The following is a 20882-nucleotide window of genomic DNA, read 5'->3' as shown; positions in this document are numbered from 1 at the left end:
GTGGCTAGTTGCAACAGACAGCTGGAACTGACAACCGGAAGCGGCAGATTCAAACCACTACAAATGCCGGAGGAAAGATCACAGAAGCGCTTCACAGGAGGCTCCCAAGCACTGAGGATGTCACCTAGACAGGGGACGAAACGTCTGCAACACAAATTCCCAGCTCGGCGAACAGAACCACAACAACGAGCACCCGAGCTACAAATCTTCTCACAAACTTTGATCACACCCTTAAAGCATTGTTGAGCTTGTCATCTTTTCAAAATCCTTAAGTTATCCCGGGAATGTGACTTGAAAGAACTTCTGTGATTTACATATTAATGAATTGAAACCTGCAAGTCATTCTAAGTGATTAAAACTTCATAGAAGTTGGGTTTGTTCAATGTATTGCATCAGTTGTATGAAATTTTGATCTTTTACTACAAAGTTTGTGTCCTTGGATCTTGCCCCACTACTTACCTGATTAAGGAGCAGCACTCCGAAAGCTTGTACTTTCAAATAAACCTATTGGACTATAACCCGGTGTTGTGTGATTTTTAGCTTTGTCCAACACGGTCCAACACCAGTATCTTCACATCATGTGCCAAAATTGACAGAGCTGTACCAGGGACTAGTTAGGTGACAGCATAATATAGTCATTCGCAAAGAATTGTGCCTTGCAGATAATGTCTTGACCTCAAAATCCCTGGGTGGGATCAGAGGTGGCAGCACAGTCAGGACAGGTTTGTCCTGAGATATGTCAATATTGCTCCAGAACCCCATGTAGTCAGATGATATCAGGTCAAACATGAGCAAGTAAACCATCTGCAGATTAGCATCTTCTCCCATTCTCAGCTAATGAATTTGCTGTCCTCCATGTTGAATGCCACTTGGGGGTTGCAGCAAGGGTAACAAGGGCACAGAATAATCTGACTGGGTTAATGTCTGTCACCAAAATGACTTGGTAGCATTTTTATTAAGCTATGTCCTAAAGGGCATTGCTGCTAGACTATGTTGCTAGGCCATGAGGCAGGTGTAAGGGAACCAATAGGAAGGAAAAATCTTACTTGATTTAGTTGACCAAATGTGGCATTAAGGAACTCTACCAAATCCTCAGTGAATGGGAATCAAAGAAAATAGAGTCATAGAATCACAAAGGACTGAAACAGACCCTTTGGTCCAACTCGTCCATGCTGACCAAGTTTCCCAAAGTATACTAGCGTCAATTACCTGCGTTTGGCCTAAATCTCTCCAAATCTTTCTTATTCATGTACGAGTCCAAATATCTTTTAAATGTTGTAATTGTACCTGCGTCTACCACTTCCTCTGGCAGGTCATTCCACATCCGAACCACCCTCTATATGAAAACGTTGCCCCTCAGTGCCTTTTAAATCCTTTTTCTCTCACCTTAAAAATATGCCCACAGTTTTGAACTGCTCCACCCTCAGGAAAAGACCTTTGCCATTCACTTTATCCATACCCCTCATGATTTTATAAAACTCTATGATGGCACCCCTCAACTTCTTATGCTTCTGTGAAAAAAGTCCCAGCCATTCCAGCCTCTCCTTATAACTCAAACCCTCAAGTTCCGGTAACATCCTGGTAAATCTTTTATGAGTCCTCACCAATTTAATAATATCCTTCCTATAGTCGGGCCACAGAACTGCACACAGTACTCCCAAAGTGGCCTCACCACACTCAGTACAATCTCAACATAATGTCCCAACTCCTATACTTAATGGTCTGAGCAATGAAGACAAGCATGTTAAACACCTTATTAACCAACCCACCTACCTGTGATGCAACTTTCAAAGAGTTATGTATCTGAACTCCTAGATCTCTCTGTTCTACAACACTATCCATGATCCTACCATTAAACTATATAACTCGCATTTATCCAAATTAAACTCCATCTGCCTTTGCTCAGCCCACTGGTCTGATTGATGAAGATCACTTTGTAATCTTATATAACCTTCTTCACTGTTGATGCAAGCACCAATCTTGGTATTATCTGCAAATTTACTAACCCTGGCTCCAAACATCTCATCCATGTATATGAATGACAAGCAAAAGTGAACCCAGCACTGATCCATGCAGAACACCGTTGGTCACAGGTCTCCAGTCCAGGAAAACATTCTCCACCACCTCCCTCTCTCCTAGGTTAAGCCAATTTTGAATCCAATCGGCAGGCACTCATGAATCCCATGTGGTCTAATGTTACTAATTACTATGCAGAACCTTGTCAAAGGTTTTACTAAAGTCCATGAAGACAATGTTTACCCCTCTGCCCTCAACAATCTTTTTGGTTACTTCCTCAGAAGACTAAAGTTTGTGAGACACAATTTCCCATGCACAAAGCCATGCTGACTAATCAGTCCTTGCCTCTCCAAATGCATATAAATCCTATCTCTCAGAATCAGCTCTAACAAGTTACCCATCAGTAATGTCAGACTCACCATAGAGTCATAGAGGGGTACAGCATGGAAACAGACCCTTCGGTCCAACCCGTCCATGCCGACCAGATATCCCAACCCAATCTAGTCCCACCTGCCAGCACCCGGCCCATATCACTCCAAACCATTCCTATTCATATACCCATCCAAATGCCTCTTAAATGTTGCAATTGTACCAGCCTCCACCACTTCCTCTGGCAGCTCGTTCCATACACATACCACTGTGTGAAAAAGTTGCCCCGTAGGTTTCTTTTATATCTTTCCCCTCTCACCCTAAACCTATGCCCTCTAGTTCTGGACTCCCTGACCCCAGGGAAAAGACTTTGCCTATTTACCCTATCCATGCCCTTCATAATTTTGTAAACCTCTATAAGGTCACCCCTCAGCCTCCGACGTCCCAGGGAAAACAGCCCCAGCCTGTTCAGCCTCTCCCTATAGCTCAAATCCTCCAACCCTGGCAACATCCTTGTAAATCTTTTCTGAACCCTTTCAAGTTTCACAACATCTTTCTGATAGGAAGAAGACCAGAATTGCACACAATATTCCAACAGTGGCCTAACCATTGTCCTGTACAGCCGCAACATGACCTCCCAACTCCTGTACTCAATATTCTGACCAATAAAGAAAAGCATACCAAACGCCTTCTGTCCTTACAGCCTTTCTTAAATAAAAGTACAACATTAGCTACTGTCCAGTCCTCCAGCACCTCACTCATGGCTATAGATGATACAAATATCTCTATTATTAGTTAGTGATGATCATTCGAAGTATATCCTTCACTGCCTATTAATGAACTTTCCAAAACAGCCATGTCTCTGGAGCAGTTGTGAACACATGAAACAGTGTTCTGAATAAAATGAGTTCACAATAAGAGCTTTGAAATTCAACTCCCCAGTAGCAAAGTACACATTTTTGGTTAGTGCGTCAGTGGAGAGAAAAAAATCTCTACACCGTGAAAAGATGTTTGTACATTTTTATTTTAAATGCGGTTCACAATCGATCATATACAGAGAAATGTACAGCGGGTGGGGACAGTAGGAAGACCCATACGCCCTCACCAATGGAAAGGAAGTTTATTCAGTTCTCTCAAGCCCGACTCTCAGGTATAACTGGTTAACATTGGGAATTCTGCACCCTCGGGTGGGAGGTGGTCCTACCCCTGAGAGTTTCCAACCACACCACAGTGCAGTGGGGGCACAGCCAGTGTTGTAGGTGAGAGCTGAAAGAGGGCTCTGACTCTCCTGATAAGGTCCTTAGCAAGGTTTCACAGCAATCCTCCAGCCCAGAGAGGGAGCAAGATTCTGTAGGGCAGACAGTATAGAAGGAGGGGTAGGATAACATCTTTGGGGTGCCCCTGATGTACCTGGTGCCCTCTGAATGAGATTCCCCCTTCCTCCATGCCTTTGTTCACATAGACATTTAAAAACAGCCCAACTACTCCTATCTGACTGCCACACCCACCATATTCAGATGAAGGCAGCATATTATCTATTCAGCTTTTAATCAGCACAGTTTATCCTTTGTTTAAAATTTACAAATGGTGGGTGGGGTACTGATATGAGTATCCTCGCTGTACAATGGGGGTGAGCAGGAACATGGTGAGCTGACTTATTTTTACATGAAACACTTGCTATGGAAAACACACACGGCCCACGATAAAATGAAAAAGTGCTTAAAATTAAAATATCATGCATCCTGCAAATTAACCAGTTCTTTTTCTGTCTTTCTGGTCTGGATTTGAGTCTGAAGATGGAAGAGGTGAGGCACACAGGCCCGAGGCCTGATTATATTACACATTGTTACCGATCTGGTTTTTCAGTACAACTTAAAATTCCAATCCTGACCTATCCTTAGTAAGTTCTTGAACAGCTGTCATTTAAAAAGAGAACTTATTTAATTGTACCTCTAGTTCAGATAGAAACAAGTGAAACTTGAGATGTACAAGAGGCTAGACAGGAGCTTGGTTTGGATGATTAAGCACAGTTTGAGTTCCAGATATTTCATGTATTATATTTGCATTTTCAAAAAATTCCAAATCTACTCCTGTAAAATTTTAATGTGACACACAAGCATATGCAATCTTCCATGTTCCTTTAATTTCTAGGATGGCACCTTCAGTCCTGAACAATTGACCACAACTTATTCTTTTGCACAGTACTGAGTGAATTTATGTACAGGTCCCACCACTTGCATTGGAAGCACTGACAATGCAGTTTATCTCCTACATGAGGAGTTAAATTGCTGGTACTTCCTCAAACATTAACTTTACATTCACAATATCCCAGAATCGCCAGTATGCAGTGTGTGAATTAACAAACTTTGTTTAGGCCATAAATACAAAAGCAAAGTATCATGGACAACAGAAATCTGAAATAAAAACTGAGAATGCTGGAAATGCAGGTCTAGCACTATATGGGGAGAGAGGGAAAGGGCTAATATTTCAGACTGGTTCTGATGATAGGTAACTGATAGTTTCTCTCTCCCCCGATGCTGCCAGAACTGCTAAGTGTTTCTAGCATTCTGATTTTATTTATTTAAGATTAGATTACTTACTTACTTAGATTAGATTAGATTAGATTACTTACAGTATGGAAACAGGCCCTTCGGCCCAACAAGTCCACACCTCCCCGCCGAAGCGCAACCCACCCATACCCCCTACATTTACCCCTTACCTAACACTACGGGCAATTTAGCATGGCCAATTCACCTGACTTAGATTAGATTACTTACAGTGTGGAAACAGGCCCTTCGGCCCTCGCCTGAGGCGGGAATTGAACCCGGGTCTCTGGCGCTGTGAGGCAGCAGTGCTAACCACTGTGCCACCGTGCCGCCCACATTTAAGCCATGCTTTAATTTTCTTTGAAATGTCAACTGAAAGTTAACGTCTGATTTCTTGATCGAGTATGTAGTTGGACCATCCTTTACTTTTTTGCACAATAGTATGTGTCAATGCAATCTAATCCGTGCCTGCACTGTAATTTTCTGCTGGTAGTCATCAAACCTTTCCACCTTTCTTAGTGTGCCCTGGGGAAGAGCATATCGCAAACCACCTCAGTGTTAAAATCTCAACTGTAACCAGCATCAACCTGGTTTACCTAGGCCTTGAATGAAGATTTTCTTTGTGCAAAATGAGACCCTCAGTTGTGGAAAGGTTTCTGTCTCCAATGCTACCCATCAAAGGGATTTAAATTGGGTTTGTCAATTAAGTGCTGGGGGCCAATGAGGAATACATCTCCTATATTTTGAAGCCAATGAAAAGACGCTTCCTGAATCTCCCTCACACTCCTCTTTCTGTCGGGATTGGAATTTTGATGCATTTCGGTGAACAGTTGGCACTGTCTAAATCAGTGACAGTAAATTTGGGGGTTCTGCTTCCAAGTCAAGCTCATACTCCTGTTTTCTTTTTGAGCTGGGCTTCTCGTTTCCCCCCCTTGCAGCAAAGTATACAACAGCAAATTAGATGTTAAACTGCAACCTGACACTTATGACGTTGGGATAAACTGCCAAGGCCAGTAACCATAGCAACCTATAAAGGTGTGACCAGCTGATTGTGCCGAGAGTAGGCTTTTTCTTATGATGTGTGCAAGCAGGACTTTGTTTCTCAGATGCTGGGAAAGAGCAAGCGAGAGAGGATTCTCATAACAGCTTTTGTGAAGGTGGAATGAACAATTACAACATGAAATGAGAAAAATGGAAAGTCAGGCTGAATATTGTGTATTTTAAATAACATCTTTCCCACTTGTGCAACTTGGCTTTTGCAGAACTGTGAGATGATCTGACCTGCTAGTCATCTCTCATAAGCTGAACAAAGGAAGGCACTTATGAGATTGGATTATGGTTTGAACACTGGAAGGGAATCTGCTACCTACAGAAGTATAATAGCCAGTTCCTGTCCATTTTAAACATGCGGTTAGAATTTTCAAGATTTAATGTTGCTGACAGAACTTTGAATGCATCAAGCAGCTTATCAGTAAATGCACTGCCTGTGATATTCCTTCCATTTGAAATTAATGGATGGAAAGTTGCTATAGCCTTCCTAAATTTTCCAGTAAGTTTCCAGTAAATTTTCTGTGTGGTAACGCAAGGCCTGAAGAAATGGTATGCTTCATACCTAGTGCATTTTTCAACATTCAGATATCCATGCTGCAATATAACTGTGGAGTAAATTGAAAATTGTGGTGATTACGTTAATTGTGGTAAAATTTGAAAATTCTAAGAAAAAGGAAGCTTGCTGCTGCAGTTGAAATCAGTTCGAAGCAGATATGAGCATATGATGCAAACAGGTTATTGACCTAGACCTTGTGGTTAGGATATGGGGAACCTCTTACAAGCATCTGTCAAAAATACACATAAACTTAGACATGAAAACAACAAATGCTGGAGATCACAGCAGGTCAGGAAGCATCCTTGGAAAGACAGCAAGCTAACGTTTTGAGTCTAGAAGACTTCTTCAGAGCTGAAGTGAAGCGTGGAGGAAGCAGCATTTATGCTATAGTTTGGGGGGAGGGTGGACGGTTGTGGTGGTCGTGGTGGGGATTGTGGGTGTGTAGGGTGCTGGTGGAGAAAGTATATTCCTAAGGTATATTAAATGACGGAAATCCTGCTAGACTTGAAAGGACAATAAGTGGGATGGGAGAGAGGAGGACATGATAACAAGCTAAAAGAAAAAAAAAAGAAATGGTTCACAATTTGAAGGGGTTGAACTCCATGTTAAGTCCAGAAGACTGTAAAGTGCCTAGTCTGAAGATGAGATGTTGTTCTTCCAGTTTGTGCTGTGATTCACTGGAACACTGCAGCATGCTGAGGACAGACATGGGGACATGCGAGCATGTCGGGGTCCTGTTTGCACACAGATCTGAGATGTCCGCAAAGTGGTCACCCAGTCTGCGTTTGGTTTCTCCAATGTAGAGTAGGCCACATTAGGTACAGTGAATACAATACACAAGATTGGAGAAGGTACAGGCGAAATGCTGCTTCACCTGGAAAGACTGTTTTGGCCCTTCGATAGTGAGCAGGGAAGAGGGGAAGAGGCAGGTGATGCATCCTCTGCAGTTACATGGGAAGACGCCGTGGGAAAGGGGAGGGAGTGGTGTTAGCCGTTGATGAATGGACTAGGGTGTCCTGGAGGGAACAATATCTGCAAAATGTAGACAGGGAGTCTGGGGAAGATGTGTTTATTGGTGGCGTTCTGCTGGAGTTGTCTGAAATAGCAGAGAATGATCCTTTCTATACAGAGGTCGGTGAGATGAAAAGTGAGACCCAGGGGGACCTGATTATGCTGTTGTGAGTGATGGGATGGGTACAAGGGTGGAAACACGGGTGATTGGTGGAATGCGGTTCAAGGCCCTGTCAACCACAGTGGGTGGGAAATCACAGTTATGGAAGAAGGAAGCCATGTCAGCAGCGCTGTTTTGGAGGGAGGCGGCATCTGAACAGATGGCGAAGGAACTGGGAGAATGGGATGGAGTCCTTACAGGATGTGGGGTCTGATGAGCTGTAGTGAAGGTTGTTATGGGAAACAGTGGCTTTGTAATGGATCGCAGTGGACAGTTTATTCACTAAAATGGAGACAGACAGGTCAAGGAAATAAATGGAGGTGTCAGAAATGGACAATGTGAAAATTACAGAAGGGTGGAAATTGGAGGCAAAGTTTTCAAGGTCCTGGGACAGCATGAAGCGGCACTGAAGAAGTTGTCAATGTACTGAAAGAAAGGTTATAGGTAGGGGCCAGTGTAAGACTGGAGCCAGGATTGTTCAACATATTCCATAAAGAGGCAGGCATAATTGGGAGCCATGCAGGTGCCCATAGCCACTCCTTTGACTTGGAAGAAGTGAAATGGATTAATGGAGAAATTGTTCAGTAAGAGAACAAGTTCAGCCAGGCGGAGGAGAGTGGGGATTGTTCAGGCCTCTGGTTGAGAAAGAAGCCGAGAGCTCGCAGACTGACCTGAGTGGGATAAATTTGGTCCAATTTGGGCAAATTGGCCTTGGAAGGAAACCTACCCACTTCTTGCCATTAAGTTCTGGGTGAGAAGGTCCACAGGTGTCCTTCTTAACTCACGCATGTTATGCAACCTGGAGGGAGCCAGGAGTATGGATGGTGGTGAAGGGTGGGGCTTCTGAAAGCCACTCCCTCTGCCTTTACACATGTGAGTGTCTCCAAACAACAGTTTTCCATTACATTAAATGAAAGAATTTCATGAGCAAGTCAGGACAGGTAAACTGTAGCCTAAAGACATGCTTAATGTAATTTGACAAATAAACTGATGCAAGGAATTGAGATTCTTGTTTATAACAAGGCTCTCAATGGGAAGCTCTTCACACTTTTGCACTCATTCTAATGAATTAAAATTGCAATAATTTTTAGAAGAATTTCTGTTGAGCTGATTATGTAAATAGGTATGGCAAAAGCAAAGTTAATAGTAGTAAGTGTGGCATGCATAATGTGGACATATTTCAACTGGCTCATTATTGCACTTCTGGTTGGACTTGTGTCTTACCCCCTCCCTAAATTTGTGTTCATCAAAAACTCACTCTTCATATTGTCAAGTTGGGTTCATCAATCGTCTCTGTGTACTTGGCTAATGTTAGTTTCCAGTTGAGCTACATACAGATTCAAAATGCTTTCACATTCCGTCACAGCCTCACTCCTTCCTCCCTCTGTAAACTGTACAACCTGGTGATCTTCCAAGGTACTTGAGCTCCTCCATTTCTCTCCTCTTGCACATTTGCAATTTTAACCATTCTACCGTTGACAACTGTGTCTTTAGCTGTCAAGGGTCTAGTCCTGAAATCTCACCCCCGTCACCATGTTGTAGGAAAGCAACCCTCAAGTTAAATACCACTCGGGCTTTTAACTGGATAGCAAGTTGATGGCCAATCAGTGGCTGACAGCTCTATTGAAAGGTAGCACCAATGGGGAGGCAATGGTTACTGCTGATACACTGCATCCAACTGAGCCCTTGTAATGCCACTGGATCCCAGGTCACAGGTATTTAATGCTGGAGCAGCAAGAGCAGGTGGGTATGTTGCTCATTCATTCCGTTTCCCTCAATCAGACGCTAAGTACCGTTGAAGGAGGGAATCTCTGTCCACTCCTTAAAGCCCCCAACTAACTACATTCCTCTTGGGAGGCCACATGATCTGCTGCTGGGCTGGTACTAGTGGTGGCAGCATTGAGGCCTTTTAGTGGGTTTTTTCCCAAAGATGTAATTGGGTTGGATGCAGGTAAGCAATGTGGTCTGCACATGCCACTTGCTCACTCACCTGATTAAACTGCTCACTCACTACTAAGTTTGTCACAGAAGAGAGTTTTAAATTCTGCTTCAGAGTCAATTTAATACACTTCATGTCATTTGGCGGAATATCTATTTTTTTCAAACCAATTTTACTGGTCAGTAGGACTGTTAAAGAGACTTAGTGACCATTGGGCAGGAAGCAACAGACGAGGATAGAACCGTGATCATCCACGATTTGGCTTAAGAAGCATAACTCTTTAGATACCATATGGTCAAAATCAGCGAGTATAAAATACAAAGAAGCAAATGGAGGAAACATTAAAAGGAGAATGAGTGGGCATGTGGTGATTGAGGGACACAAGAATTGAACTGAAAATGTGTTGCTGGAAAAGCGCAGCAGGTCAGGCAGCATCCAAGGAACAGGAGAATTTTCAGCTCTGATCTCCAGCCTCTGCAGCCCTCACTTTCACACAAGAATTGAAGAAAGGGTGAGATTTGTAAAGATAATTCGCAGTGCTAGATGGTGTATTGCTTTCCAAGTGGACGTCATGAAGTCAGCAACTGCAGGGTTGAAAGACTGGTGCAGAAAGGAGGGTTTTGGCTTGCTGGAGAATGTGATCACTTTGGTCGCCAGGATGGGAGAGGCACTAGTGTTCCTGTAGATCAGGTAAATACAGAAGTGGCAACAGACTTGAATTAATTGGGTCAAAAATATGTTAAAATCTTTGAGAGAAAGTGAGGGCTGTAGATGCTGGAGATCAGAACTGAAAATGTGTTGCTGGAAAAGCGTTCCTGAAGAAGGGCTTATGCCCGAAACGTCGATTCTCCTGTTCCTTGGATGCTGCCTGACCTGCTGCGCTTTTCCAGCAACACATTTTCAGCTCAAAAATATGTTAACCAAGATGAGCAGGTTGGGTACAGAAGTCCAAATAAGTGTTCCCTTTTTGATTTTACATGGCATAATAAGAAAATTAAGCAAGTTAGAAGCACAATGATTGATACATTAGACACTACAGAGACAGCTGGCTTAAAGATAGATTTAGAGTGATACACTTCATGCCCTCTGAACTTTCAACAGACCTGGAATTGATTATAAAAGGAAGGGGTAGAGCATAATAGACACAATAGCAGCAGTAAAAAGGATTTTGTTGATCAGGAAACAAAATTAAGGGAAAGCAAAACTTGCAACACACAATAGGGAGTTGTCTACATACCTAACCAACTACTGAGAATAATGGTGTAATGGGTTGGATAGATAAATATAGACAATGGGGAAGGGTATAGCATAGACAATGTGGTTATAAAGGGTGTTTTAAATTCATGCAAACTGGGAAAACTACTTGAGTACAAAATGAGCGAGAATGAATTTCACATTCCACCTACTTCTCAACTCCAGTTACGTGGAGAAAGTGAGGACTGCAGATGCTGGAAATCAGAGTCAAAAAGTGTGTTGCTGGAAAAGCACAGCAGGTCAGGCAGCATCCAAGGAGCAGGAGAGTCGATGTTTTGGGCATAAGCCCTTCATGAGGAATGCTGTATCCTGATAAAAGGCTTATGCCTGAAACGTTGATTCTCCAGCTCCTCAGATACTGCCCGACCTGCTGTGCTTTTCCAGCGCCACACCTTTTAACTCCGGTTACCTATCCATCCTGGCTAAACTGAAGGAACATTTAATTATCACGCAGGCATGTGGGTAAGATCATCAGGGTGATTGGCCAGATGGGCGAGTACCAAACTACACCAACCTTGGCAGTAGGATACCTGAGTAGTTTTAATGCCAGGTTGTCCGCATATACTAAATAACCACTGATGACCCAATTCCACAGGACAAGAACAGAACTTTGACAACCAGAAACTGTGATAGAAGTTTATAAAATTATGAGGGCAGAGTTAAGGTGAATAGTCAAGGCCTTTTTACAAGGGTAGAAGAGTCTAAAACTAGAGGACATACATTTAAGGTGATAGGGGAAAGATTTAAAAGGAACCTGAGGGGCAACGTTTTCATTTAGATGGTCTATAGATACATTTCCTTCAGTCTCTTCTCTCCTTGGATGCTGAATGTCTGTTTTTGAAGATTTCTGGAATCTGCTGTTTAATTGTTTACATTGATACTGCAGTACGTTGTTTTACAGTAGCCATTTTAAAAATAGTTCTGTTCATAATCTTTTTTTTCAGAAGCTCATATTAATGGATGATCACATTAGAAATCTCAATGTGTACACTTTGGCCAATGCAACAAAGACAAAAAGCAGTTCTGCTTACTGATGTATGTGGAATAAAAACAGGAAGTGGGTGAACAAACCTGATCTGAAAGAAGGAGAAGGTTGAGTTATAGTTTACACCCAAAATGCTAATATACTTTTGTGTTTCATGTATTGATTAATCTGCTGCGCATTTCCTGCTTTTTTTCCTTTTGGCATTTGTGGTTCTGTTGCATTACCTCACCTTTTCTAAACACAAATATAGATTGAATTAGTTTGATGAATGTTAATCATGAAATGGGTGAATGATAAACCGGTTTGACCAGGTGCAAACAAAAGAGGACATGAATAACTTTGTATTTGCAAAGGCAAACTACTTCATTTGACTTCTCTTTATGTTAAAAAAACTGAAACTGATCCAAGTCTTGTCTGTATTCGTTAGTTCTGTCATTTCAATTCACAATCAAATGATGCTGTGATAATTAGCTTCATATCGAGCTAGAAATCCATCTCTCTGGCATGCAAGCTCATTCTGAGTGCACTGGGGCCTACTGTGGTATATGAACCAAAGAGAAGAATCAGTTTGAAGTTTAGTTTACAAAATAGTCTTGAAGTTCAAATGGAAATTCGGAAATAAGTTAGAACTGTTTTTTAAAGTCATAACAGGTTTATACTCTAGAGGACAAGATGCATGAGGATAAAATGATTACAGGGTGGAAACTCAGTTTCGCAGGTGCTGAATTTGTCAGTGATTTTGTGGTTTCCTACAGATTGCAATCTGTACTTCGGACAGATTGATCCTTTCCAGTTTCCCAGACACTTCTCTACCATTGCTTGGGAGGATCCACAGGTCAGCCATATGCTTTGCCCATTCTTAGCAATTAAGAACATAGTCTGGCTACAGTTAGAATCAAAATGATAGTTGTTTTCATAGCAGCATTTTAAGTTTGCCACTAGTATGTTGCTTCTAGAGATGGAGAGCAATTGCCTTCCCTATGCATTAGTGATAGCTTTATCACAATACACAAACTCCACGATCACACTCACATCAGGCTTTGGTCCTGTCAGACTCTGTCTGTACTGTGCGTTGGACAGTTTGGAGTTCGCAAGATTGGGACTGAAGCAGATAGTGGAAATGTTAGGGCCTAATGTAAAGGTGTGAATAAGGATTCTGTTGCTACTGTTGTTCAGGTGTGTGTGTGTGTGTCGGGGGGAGGGGGCAGTGGGCGGGTGGTTGGTATTAAGTATTAGAAATACAAACAAGTGACCTTCATAATAAACAGGTGTTGCCCATCTCTGAGAGACAACAGTATATACATAGACAGAGATACACTTACAGCTCTATAAAACCCAATTAGTTTATTAAGTACTTAAATGATGTTTTTAACTATGAGAGATGTCTCCATCACTGTCTTTCACTACCCTGGGTTCTGTAACGAACCTGAAACATTGTTAGCTGGGAGAGTTGGCAACTGGCCAGGCTGGAACTTTTCTTGACATCTTCACCATGCCTCCTGACAGAGGGTATCTCCTGCATTGTTAATCTTTGAAGTTCTGCTGAAAGCTAATTTCCTCAGGCTCTGTACACCTAGGTGTCTGTGCTAAGTGCATGCCTTATTTGGAATTATGTATGCACATTACCAATCCTGAACATTTTGTCCATGTGCATGCCTTATTTGGAAGAGACAGCAGTTACTGATTTCCTGCAATCGTAGCTCTTAAAAAACCTGAATGAATTAGCATAATTCCTCTCACATTACAGCCCACTGTAAAGCGTTTTAGAAGCATAGAGACGTAATGCATGGAAACAGACCATTCGGTCCAACTCGTCCATGCTGACCAGATATCCTAACCTACTGTAGTCCCAAATGCCAGCACTTGGCCCATATCCCTCAAAACCCTTCCTATTCATTTACCCATCCAGATCCCTTTTAAATCTTGTAATTGTACCAGCCTCCACCACCTCCTCTGGCAGTTCATTTCTTATCGATTTCTGTTATCTTCAGCCTTATCCAACACAAGATAAGGATTTCAAAACATAGCTATGAGTTGAACAAACTGGCAAGGTCTCAGTTTAGGAGGTAAAAACAATGACTGCAGATGCTGGAAACTAGATTCTGGATTAGTGGTGCTGGAAGAGCACAGCAGTTCAGGCAGCATCCAAGGAGCTTCGAAATTGACATTTCGGGCAAAAGCCCTTCATCAGGAATAATGGCAGTGAGCCTGAAGCATTGCCCGAAACGTCGATTTCGCTGCTACTTGGATGCTGCCTGAACTGCTGTGCTCTTCCAGCACCACTAATCCAGAATCTGGTTCCAGCATCTGCAGTCATTGTTTTTACATCTAAAAAATTGCAGGGCCCCAGCAGAGACTTTTTTTTAAAACCTATAACCACAGGTTAAGTGGAAGAGGACTGGAGGGTAGCTACTATTGTGCCTTCACTTAAGAAAGGCTGTATGGAGAAGCCTGGAAACTACAAACCTGAGTCTAATATCATTGATGGCAAAGTTGTTGAAGGTGATTCTGAAAAACGAGACGTATTTGGAGAGGTGAGGACAGATTTAGAATAGTCAGCATGGTTGTGTGCGAGGAAAATTGTCTCTCACAAATTTGATTTAATTTTTTTCAGCAAGTATCCAAAGAATTAATGACGACTGTGGTAGGCATTGTTTACATGGATTTTAGTAAAGCTTTTGAGAAGGTTCTGCATGGTGGACTAATTAGAAAAGTTAATCACGTGGAATTCAGGGACAGCTTGCCAACTGGATACAAAATTGGCTTGACAGGAAGAAAGAGGGTGGTGGTGGAGGGTTTTTCTGGGACTGGAGGCCTGTGACCAGGTGTTCCACAGGGATCAGTACTGAATCCTTCAGCAGGTGGATAACCATCTGATGAAGGAGCAGCGCTCCAAAAGCTAGTGTTTCCAAATAAACCTATTGGGCTATAACCTGGTGTTTTTTTTTAAACTTTGTTAGCTTATCTCTCCATGCTTCAGGCTCACTGCCTTTATTCCTGATGAAGGGCTTTTGCCCAAAACGTCGATTTCGCTGCTCCTTGGATGCTGCCTGAACTGCTGTGCTCTTCCAGCACCACTAATCCAAGGTCTCAGTTTAGCCTGGGCAAGAAGTCAAGGAGAAGAAGAAATCCATTTGCTCAGAGTCAAAATGATGGCTTTGGTGAGCGAGAGGTGGATGTCCCTACCATACCCATTTTTCAGAAAGATCTGAAAGCAGCATTTAGCTAAGGAATTGTGGGCAGAGTGCATTCAAGGGGTGGCATGGTGGCTCAGTGGTTAGCACTGCTGCCTCACAGCGCCAGGATCCCAGGTTTGATTCCAATCTCGGGTGACTGTCTGTGTGGAGTTTGCACATTCTCCCTGTGTCTGCGTGGGTTTCCTCTGGGTGCTCCGGTTTCCTCCAACAGTCCAAAGATGTGCAGGTCAGGTGAATTGGCCATGCTAAATTGCCCATAGTGTTAGGTGCATTAGTCAGAGGGAAATGGGTCTGGGTGGGTTTCTCTTTGGAGGGTTGGTGTGGACTGGTTGGGCCGAAGGGCCTGTTTCCACACTGTAGGGAATCGAATCTAATCTAAAAAACTCTGGAGTTGACAATGATGGAGGTTAAGGGAAGTCAATTGTGTACATTGCAACAAGTTAGAGTGGAACAGCATTAAGGGCAGCACTATTGAGCAGAGGCTGTGGGCGAACATAGAATGATTGACACAGCTGCAGAGTCCCAGGGAAGATAGCTTTTAGGTGTTGGCAAATAGTGGTGATGGTGAAGCTGAAAGGGAAATGGGCAATGCCACCCAAAAAAGCCACAAACAAAGCAAAACAAATTTAAGCAAGAAGAATCACAGCAGGAAAGCAGGCGTAACTTTGGGAAAGCAATCAATGTTCAAAGTAGGGTCATGAACTTAGCAAAAAGATGCAAGGGATAACAGCTCAAACCAGTAAACATCGACACTCTTGCATAAATTCTATTATTTGGCAAAATTTCACCATAGGCTGAATTTTAAAGGTTGGGCTGAATTATCCTTGGGAAGGAAAGCATGCGGGTGGATCTGTATGTTAAGGGTGCTATGTTACTTGTACCATTCCTGCTGCCAGCCCACTTCCTCCACCATGATGTTATGAGCAGCAGAGGAGGCTTCCATTGGGTTGCCTGCCCATGGCCTACTTATAACCCCCATGAAATGGTTTAATGCCGAATTAAGGATTTCATTTCACTTTAATTTTGGGAGCAGTAGAAGAGTCCAGAGCTCAATCTGATGTGACTGGCAGGATGAAGTTCAGCTGTCTGCTGGCCAGTGAAACTATTCTTTAGGGACATTTATAGATAATTCCTGCCAACACCCCTAGTGCTAATTCCCTTTCCCATCTTGGCCTCCATCATCCATCTTTGTACCCCGTCATACTTGTCCAATATGTGTCACAATCCAACCGCCCCCCCCATGACCTGTGCCTGGCTCCAGGTGTACCTGAATGACAGAATCTAGTGCAGAATGCTGCCTTCTTGATTTCCCACAGTACTGTCATTGGCCACTGCTTATGTCGATGCCGCCATCATGCAGTGATGGTAACGTCTGACTGGCTGGCAGTTATATTAGATGGAACTTCCTCCTGGACATGGTTGGAAATCATGCATCATCCTAATTGAAGGATTAAGTGGGTAAGCCAGCAAGGCAGATGTTCACATTGGAGAGTGGGACCTTTCTCAGGAGTAGAGTAGAACAGAATGACATAGAATAGTGTGGAAACAGGCCATTAGGCCCAACAAGTCCATACTGACCCTCCAAAGAGTATCCCATAATGCACCTAACTTACACGTGCCTGAACACTATGGCAGTTTGGTATGGCCAGTTCACCTAACCTGCACATCTTTGGACCATGGGAGGAAACCGGATCACCCAGATGAAACCCCACAGACATGGGAAAAATGTGCAAACTCCACACAGACTGTCACTGGAGCCTGGAATCGAGCCAGGGTCCCTGGCACTGTGACGCAGCAGTGCTAGTCACTGAGCCACCGTGCTGCCCTATATAGTCTGTCTGCCAACACTTTAACTCCCCCTCCCACAGTAGGGCAGCACAGTGGATCAGTGGTTAGCACTTTTGCCTCACAGCGCTAGGGAGCTGGGTTCAACTCTACCCTCGAACAACTGTGCAGTGTGCAGACTTTCCCTATGTCTGCATGGGGCTCCTCTGGATGCTCTGGTTTCCTCCCACAGTCCAAAGATATGCTGGTTAAATGTATTGCATTAGGTGGTAAATGCAGTGTTATACTTTAGGGAGGTGAGTCTGGGTTGCTGTTTGAAAGATTGCCAAATGGCCTGCCTCTATTTCATAGGGATTCTATGAAATAATCCAGCCACATTTCTCAGACCTGAGAAGAAGGTCACATTTCTCTCTGATACAGTTGGTGTACAACCCAGCCAAACTAGGGTGGAAAACGAGAGCCTGAAGACATGCCAGTTGATAGTTTCTGCAACGTTTTTCAAAAATGTGTATTTGAGCTTGACAGAAGTGAGGTATTTTGTGCAAACATAGCATCATTGGTATCCCTATCTCTCAGGCACCAATGGGTAGAACTTGTTTGAAAAAAGTCATTATCTGCTGTAACAAATTTGTGATGAAAACTTCATTATTACACTAGAAGAATATGTGAACGCCACACAGACAAATCAAACCTGGCTGCCTAGCACTGTGAGGAACAGTGCTAACCACTGAGGCAGAATTTAAAGGTTTTGCAAACAGAGTGGAATTCTTGAAGTGCTGTACCTATTAGACGGAAAGCTAGAAAATAGGATCAGGCTTGATGGCTGGATATGATGCGCTGAATGGCCTTCTTCCCTAATTCAGATGTATCCAATACTGTGAATATGTGATTGTATGCAGAATTTTCCAAAATTCCTGATCCTGTCATTCAACCCTCCTGCTACTTCTGTCTTTCTTTTCTGCCTTTTTAAAAAGTCTGCTATATTTAATGATGAAGATGGGAATTAGATGTTTATTTTCAACGCATTAAATAGAAATCATTGAAGGTTCAGACCAGTTGAAATGTGTGACTGCCTAAACTATTAGTGCAAAAAACATGTCTCAGTATTGACATAGGATGTTTATTAGTGTAGGTTTGGGCAACACTGAGTTTCCTAAATAGGGGGAGACTTTAAAAGTTCCATATCAATAGACAGTCTTTTACTCTGTTCCCTTCTTGGAAGGATTTCCAGCTCACACGAAAGGGAAGCAGTTTAGTTTTCTCTGAACAGTATTTAGACTTAAGCAGTCTATTTACATTGGAACCTATTTGTTGTACTCAGTGTGACACTGGGTTTCATTTATAATATTGATCTGCTCCTCACCAACTCTGCCTCCTCATAGCTGCACTCCACTATCCCCAGTTTTAGTTCTAATCTTTGGAGTTGAGTCCACACTACACCGTCAAATGAGTCTGCCTGACTCCCTTTCTGATCTCCTCAAAGTATAGTTTATTTAACTCTGGCCATCTCTCCAAATGGTTCCATTTTGCTATCCATTTCTCCTCTGCAAACTATTTATAGAGTATTTCCTACATTAAGCCACTACATGAGTTAGAATTGTCACTGTAACTGGAGCCTCTCACGTGTTATGGAAACAGGATGCTTTCAGGTTCAACAGTGTTCAGTTCCAGGATCTCAGTTTGAAATACTTTTAAAACATTATTTTCTTGCTCACAGCACCCTGCTCAGTGTGTGTGTGAGCCTGCAGAGCTAACTTTATATATTTAATGAAATGAATGGAACTGCCCAGGTCTGGCAGCTCTCCAGCCTGGGAACACTCCCACTGAAAGTGCGCTTGTATCAGTACATTCACATTATCACATTCTGGCAACCATTTGGTTTGTGCTGATTTCCAAAGAATGAAAGAATGTTTGGTATCTTCCAAAGTTCTTGACAATGAGGTTGAATGAGTAAAAGAAAGAGTTACAGCATTATAGACTGCTTCTCCAACCAGTGCTTTCTGCAAGAATACTTCTTATTGGGAACACAGGTTGGAGCACAAACCTCTGGACTTTATTATTTTGAAATATAATTGTTGCTTTTGATACATGACCAGACGAGGGAAAGATCACCAAACTGAACTTGTTTCTGCACAAGGACTTTTAAGACTTACCTTATGCTGTGGTCATGTCTTCTCTTCAGACAAGCTGTGGTTGTGTGCTCAGTACATATGAGATGCTGTTTATACAAGCAATATTAAAGCCCTCATAACCAGTTGAATAGATGGTTAGTAATGAGCTTATTGATGTGAGGAAGTGGAATATTGTTGAAACTTCCATTTCAATTGTCTAAGGAGAGCTAGTTTTGTAAAGATGCTCAAGGAATGCTTCCTTTCTTGTGCCATCCCCGCCTCCCCCTTCAGCCCAGAGGTTTTAATCACACTGTTCCAAATGCTTCAACCTTTCTCTCCAGAACTTTGAAATAAACAAACCTGACACCTGAATGCATCTAATCTGCACTGATTGGGGAAACATGAACGTGAACTGACTCTCTGCTTTCCTCTTGGTTTTCTTTTACAGGTGACTGCTGGCTTCTGGCTGCCATTGCCTCGCTGACCCTGAATCATGAGGTTCTTTGCAAGGTTGTTCCCAGTGGACAAGAATTTGAATCTGATTATGCTGGAATCTTCCATTTCCAGGTAAGCACTGCTAATTTTACATTTTGCTGAGAGGCAGGGTGAAGGACAATGAAAGGAATTCTGTTTCTAAGTGAACGAGTTAAGAGAGCCTTATCTTAAGAGAGCGATAAGAGAGCATATACATGAAGGGGGCAGGTGAAAGGGCAAAGACTGTGTGCAAGGGCTAAGGGATGAGGAAGAGATAAGAAGGGTGACTGAATGAGGGAAACAAGGACTGAGAAATCAGATTGAGAGGAAGTGAAAATTGGGGCCATACATCATCAGGAGTGCAGTGAATGTAGTAGTTAGAACACAGAAGCCTATAAGCCAAACAATTGGTTACTATTTATCTTCTAAATGAACAATAGATCTAATATCTGTGTACTTTGTTTCAATATCCTTTTGTTCCCCTTATATCAATGGCACTCATAATAGATCTCTTCATCTTACAGTAGAGTTTCATCAATTCTGTTCCCTTTGATCATTTTAAACATGAGGGAAAACTCTTCTCCTGGGAAAAGCAGTTCCAACTGGCACATTTAGATGCAGAATTTTGAAAGTTTTGAGAGCAGTTGAAACTGACAGAATGTAATTATTATTTAGATTGTTAGGCCATGTTGAGTGATGTGAGCTCGATTCCTGCAGTGTGCTAACCCCTTGATGTTCGTGTTCAGTTCTGGCAGTACGGCGAATGGGTGGATGTGGTGATTGATGACAGGCTGCCCACAAAGGATGATCAGCTGATGTTTGTGCACTCAGCTTCTGGAAATGAGTTTTGGAGTGCCCTGCTGGAGAAAGCCTACTCAAAGTAAGTTAATTATGGCCATTTTCTGGTTCTTTGTGTGGATGTGGAAATAGTGGTTTCACTGTTAACAGCTATTGATTTGTTCATTTACTCTTGATGTTTGTGTAACTCTTTTCTCCTGGGAAGTGGGTAAATGCATCTCTAGCTTAGAGCCGTTGGAAGATGACCATTTTGGATTGTAACCAACTCTATCGATCAGAACACAAGGGTGTCCACTCAAGGTGGGACTTTATTTTGCTGTTATATTTGCCTGACCCTGATGAAAACATTGGAACCCAATTGCAATTTTAACTTAAGGGTTTGAATGAGAAGCTGCAATGGCACTCTCATTAACTTGAGATATATCAGAAGGGTAAAAACAATGACTGCAGATGCTGGAAACCAGATTCTAGATCAATGGTGCTGGAAGAACACAGCAGTTCAGGCAGCATCCGAGGAGCTTCAGCAAAAACGACGTTTCGGGCAAAAGCCCTTCATCAGGAATAAAGGCAGTGAGCCTGAAGCGTGGAGAGATAAGCTAGGGGAGGGTGGGGGTGGGGAGAGAGTAGCATA

At 42.7% G+C, this 20882-nt stretch overlaps 1 protein-coding gene across 1 annotated transcript in view; it reads left to right on the top strand.

Moving 5' to 3' along the window:
* The window catches only part of LOC122552714 (calpain-2 catalytic subunit-like), a 49367-nt gene that overhangs the window by 16112 nt on the left and 12373 nt on the right, over positions 1-20882 (top strand). The window contains exons 3-4 of the mRNA XM_043695613.1: positions 19428-19546; positions 20200-20333. Coding sequence (XP_043551548.1) covers positions 19428-19546; positions 20200-20333 — 253 coding nt within the window. The remainder of the gene's footprint in view (positions 1-19427; positions 19547-20199; positions 20334-20882) is intronic.

This window comes from Chiloscyllium plagiosum, chromosome 9 (assembly GCF_004010195.1).
Source record: "Chiloscyllium plagiosum isolate BGI_BamShark_2017 chromosome 9, ASM401019v2, whole genome shotgun sequence".
NCBI lineage: Eukaryota > Metazoa > Chordata > Chondrichthyes > Orectolobiformes > Hemiscylliidae > Chiloscyllium > Chiloscyllium plagiosum.
This window is presented reverse-complemented; position numbering and strand designations above follow the sequence as displayed.